Below are 5,091 nucleotides of genomic sequence, written 5' to 3' on the forward strand. Positions count from 1 at the left end.
CGGGTGTTTGCTCAGGGCCGGGAGCGCGGCACGCGCCGGGCGCACGCACTTGCGACAACAAACCCGCGAGCGGCGGGGGCGGCGCGCGGGGCGGGGGGCGGCGGGGGGAGGCGGGGCCGCGCGGCCGCCAGCGCGTGTGCGGCGGGGGCCGCGGGGGCTCGTGTGTGTGTGCGTGCGTGCGTGTCTGTCTGTCTGTGTGTCTGTCCGTGTGTCTGTGTGTCTGTGTGTCTTCTGAGTGTGCGTGCGTGTGTGTGTGTGTGTGTTTGTGTGTCCCGCGCTGAAAAGGCGGCAGCGCTCCGCTCATTGCGGCCGGCAAAGCCGCGGAGCGTGGAAGGCGCAAGGTGCAGGGTGTGCGTGTGTGAGAGCGCGGGGGGTGGCGGGGGGAGGCTTGTCTGTGTGTATGTGTGTGTGTGTGTGTGTGTGTGTAGGAGAAGAGGGGGGGCGAGCCCGTCCGCCCCTTATAAGAGACACAATCCTCAGCCACTTTTTTGCAAAAGGGGCTTTGCAAAGCAGCCTGCGCACACGCGAGCGCCACGAGCCTCCCCGCGGCCGCCGCACGGAGGGCGAGAGGGAGGGGGGCGGGCAGAGCCGCCCGCCGTCCCCGCCGCCCGCCCGGCTCCGCCGTCCGCTCCCGTCGGTCGCCGCTGTCCCTTTCCCCTGCCGTCTGTCGCCTAGCTCTTTTTCTTCTTCTTTTTTTTTTTTTTTTTTTTTTTTTAATTTGAAATTGAACGTCGCAAGTTTTTCTTTTTTCTCTTTTTGATTTTTTTCCTTTTTTTTTTGTGGTGGTGGTGGGGGGACGGGGACCGGCCGTCACTCGGGCGCCCCCGCCTCGCAGGACGCCCCCTTGCCTATGGCCAGCGGCAGCCCCGCCAGGATGTCCACCGCTGCCGGGCAGCCGCCCTTCCTGCAGCCGGCGTGCTTCTTCGCTGCGGCGGTGGCCGCCGCCGCCGCCGCCGCCCCTCCGGGGCCGCCTCCGGGGGCGCCGCCGCCGCAGCTCAGCCCGGCGGGCGGGCAGCCCTCCCCGGGCGGCAAGCCCTCGGCGCCGCGGGCGGCCAAGCGGCAGCGCTCAGCCTCGCCGGAGCTGATGCGCTGCAAGAGGAGGCTCAACTTCAGCGGGTTCGGGTACAGCCTGCCGCAGCAGCAGCCGGCGGCCGTGGCGCGGCGCAACGAGCGGGAGCGCAACCGGGTGAAGCTGGTGAACCTGGGCTTCGCCACGCTGCGGGAGCACGTCCCCAACGGCGCTGCCAACAAGAAGATGAGCAAGGTGGAGACGCTCCGCTCCGCCGTCGAGTACATCCGCGCCCTGCAGCAGCTGCTCGACGAGCATGACGCCGTCAGCGCCGCCTTCCAAGCGGGCGTCCTCTCGCCTACCATCTCGCCCAGCTACTCCCACGACATGAACTCCATGGCGGGCTCCCCCGTCTCCTCCTACTCCTCCGACGAGGGCTCCTACGACCCGCTCAGCCCCGAGGAGCAGGAGCTTCTCGACTTCACAAGCTGGTTCTGAGCGCCGGCCGCCCTCTCGGCAGGTGGGTAGGAGCCCGCGGAGGGCCCGGGGAGGCCGGGGGGAATAACGGGGGGACGGACGCGGGGCGGCGGGCCGCAGCCGCCGGGGGAGGGGGCGCAGCCGGGGATGTCCTTCGGACGGTCGCTGCGTGTCCCGCGGTACTTACGAGGGACTCTGCGGCCCGACGCTGCGCTGGTCGCGGCGTGGCTCTGATCTCCTCTTTCTTTTATTGTTACAGGACAGTTGCAAAAGGGAAAAAAACAAAAACAAAAACAAACAAACCAACAAAAACCAAAAAACGACACAAAACCAGATCACACACAGAGAGACAAAAATCCACGCAGAAAAAGAACCTGTTGCGTTTCCAGTTCCCCTGCCGTCGGAGGGCGGTGCGGGCACGTCTCTCGGCGGGCGGGCACAGCGCTGCGCGCCGCGGGGGCGGTCGGGGCGGTCGCCCCCGGCCCCGGAGACCGGCCGGCCTTTGCACTCCGTCGCAGTGCCACGGACTGCGCCCCGGCGGAGCGGCTGTCCGGCGGGGGAGCCCCGGGCCGCGGGAAAGGGCGCTGCGCTCCTCGGCCGGCGGAGGAGCTCTTCCTCTTCTTCCTCTTCTTCAGCAGAAAGGCGGCCCATCTCCGCACCTCGCCGCCGCCGCGGCCCTTCAGAGACTGGCGTTCATCACCTGTGGACAAAGTTAGTTTCCCGATGTCTGTGGAGATGCTGAAGTTAAGCTATGCTGTTCTCAAAGAAGTCCCTGGAGCCCCATCTACCTTCCGTCTCCCCGTGCCTCTCCTTCCCCTCGATCCAAGCTTTTCCTCTCGTTTCCATCATAGAATGCTTCCAATCTTTTTTTTTTTGTGAATTTTTTTATGATAAGAAAATCTATTTGTATCTATCCTAACCCGGTTGGGGATATATTAAGCTATTTTTGTACATAAGAGAGAGAGAGATTTATAGAGGTTTTGTACAAATGGTTTAAAATGTGTATATCTTGATACTTTTTTTAATATGTAATGCTTATTACCTCTTCATGTTTAGACTCGTAGTCAACGTTACCTTACAACTGCCATTTTTGTATGTGGTTTTGTAAAGGACTTGGATTTCCTCCAGATGTACTTTAGCACCAATGTGTCTTACTTTATAGAAATTTTGTTAATGTATTAATAATGTCATTAAACAATGTTCAAAGTGAACAAAGTTTATGCAGCTATTGTCCAAACGCAAAACGGTAGCCATTTGTTCTCATATGCTGCCTTTTGGGAAAAAGAAAAAAAAAAGAAAAACCAGAAAAGCAAACAAACAACCCCAACACCACCACTGCCTTTTCTTACTGTTTTATTACAAACTGACAAAGGTCCTGTATAACCCTATTTTATACAAACTAGTTTCGTAATAAAAATTTTTTTTAATTAAAATGATCAGCTGCCTACCGCATGCAGTTTTTTCTCTCTCTGCCATTGACAACGATGAATGTAAGGACAGAATGTTAATCGATGTTATACCGGAGCTAAGTTGCATATGAAGTGTTTGTACCTGATGGATGTAACATATATATCTTTATCTATCTCTATATAAATATGCAAAGATCTAGCGCTATCACCATTGTTTCCTTGCCCTTCTGTGTTGCAAATGTGTATCCAAATCAAAAGGAGAGGGGATGATTAATGATTGCATTGTCCTTCCTGAAATCACTGCACATTACACAATTCCTCCTAAACCACAAGTCTTAAAAAAAAGAGGGCGCTCCATCCCGCGTTTCGGGATGCGGTGTGACCCTGTCCTCCGCGGCTCTGACCCAACGGGGCAGGAAAACATGGGGGATGGCACAGCCGCCGCCACCCAAAAGACGGGGCGCTGTGTTGCCTCTGCGAAGACTGGCTGGGTAAATAAAACCGTGGCGGGGAAGACGGGAAGCGAGAGGAGAAGGGAGATAAAATAAAATAAATAAATAAAGTAGTAGAAATCGGTGGCAGCGTAGAGCTATTGGTCTTTCCAAACTTGTTATTCTGCCCAAATAGCGTGATCTGCCTGTAAAAGTACCCAATTACCAAGACTCAAAAAGAAATTGGACTCTTCCCCCCATTCCCTGCTTTTTTTCTTTTTTCTTTTTTTCTTTTTTTTTTTTTTTTTTGGCTAGCCTGCTTGTTGTCAGTTAGCAAGGACGTGACCAGAATTCGCCTTCTTTTCGCCTGGCTCCTGCACCACTTGCAAATTCAGTTTGCGTGCACCAAGCCAAGCGGAAAGCAAAGCTCAAAACGCATCTTACAAAAAAAAAAAAAAAAAAAAAAAAAGAAAACCCAACAAAGACTGGAGAGAGCCAGTGTGTCGTACGGAGTTAAAAAGAAAAAAAAAATAGTCCGCTCCGCTACAAATGTGGTGCCGTCGAGTTGCGAGAGATGCGCTATTTTTAAAAAAGAGGAGGGAAAAACTTTGGTTGAGGAGCCAGGAATTTTCCCTCTGTGTATGTGTATGTGCAACTATAGATAGATAGATAGATATAAATATATATATAGATATGCACGGACGCATATGCACACATGGACGCTTACACGTGTGTATTCCTGCCTTGCTTTTAAAGTATACACACGTTTGCCCCTTCGCCTCCTCCCCCCACGCCCTGAAATGATCAATACGTGATTTAATCGCGGCGGGGGAGGGCAGAGGAGGGGGAGGACGGGACGGGAGCACGGGACACGGTGGGGTCACGAAATCCCTCATTACTTTAGCACAAACACTCATTGTTTTAACCGCTCGTGGAACTAATGTTTAGTTATGAAAATAATAACCGTTATATGCCGCCATCCGCTCTCCCTTTACAGCATCTCCCTTTTTATTTACCCACTTTTGCAAGTGTACAGATAAGGTATGCAAAGAAAGTGTAGCGAGTAATTTATAGCTATGAATATAACATTAGGATAATGTTTCATTCTGTTACAAAGGCGAAATTTCTCTTCCTTGTGTAGACAGGTGTTCTTTTTTGCTCACTTCTGAATAGTAAATATCCAGACTCATTAAACTAAAGGCAAAGTTACGCTGTTGTTCGCTACAATGTATAAGACAGGCTCAGAAATTCACCACCTCCTCCCTCCCTTTTCCCCTCAGCCCCCTCCAGAAAGAAAGAAAGAAAGAAAGAAAACACACACACACAATTTTACTGAAGATAGGGAAAGGGCAAAGCAGGATTGGGGTAAATCTCATTACATCTGCTCTAATCGCTTAGCAACACAAAGCCTTTTCTTGTATTAGCGCGGAGAGCCTTTCAGCGCTGCCTGACAGACAGTATTCAGTTAGCATTAGTAAACTCCATAAATCAGGGACTTCTTTGGGCGCACTATAAGTTTTAGAACTACTCAGGATTTGGTTGGGGGTGGAGGAAGAGGAGCGGAGAGGGGATATGCGTGCAGATGAAGGCTGCTTGGCCACGGATTTATTAATTTATCTACCTGTGTGTTTATATATCGTAATGCACGAAAACTGTCCCGTTAACAATTGCCTCTCCCAGAGTGAGTGCCCTCCCCCAAGCCAAGACCCTCGGGCAGCGGGGTAGCCCGGCGAGGCCAGCGGCGGTGGGCAACGCTGCCCCCGCC

The 5,091-nt window shown here is 53.2% G+C and overlaps 1 protein-coding gene across 1 annotated transcript; it reads left to right on the forward strand.

The window, feature by feature from the left end:
* Positions 1-850: 850 nt before the first annotated feature.
* ASCL1 (achaete-scute family bHLH transcription factor 1) lies at positions 851-1,507 on the forward strand (the record flags this gene model as incomplete). The annotated part of the gene is made up of 1 exon (XM_084205950.1): positions 851-1,507. One exon carries the CDS (start codon positions 851-853, stop codon positions 1,505-1,507), a length of 657 nt encoding a protein of 218 aa, XP_084062076.1.
* Positions 1,508-5,091: the final 3,584 nt, after the last annotated feature.

Source organism: Fringilla coelebs (genome assembly GCF_963513975.1).
Source record: "Fringilla coelebs genome assembly, chromosome: 5".
Lineage (NCBI taxonomy): Eukaryota > Metazoa > Chordata > Aves > Passeriformes > Fringillidae > Fringilla > Fringilla coelebs.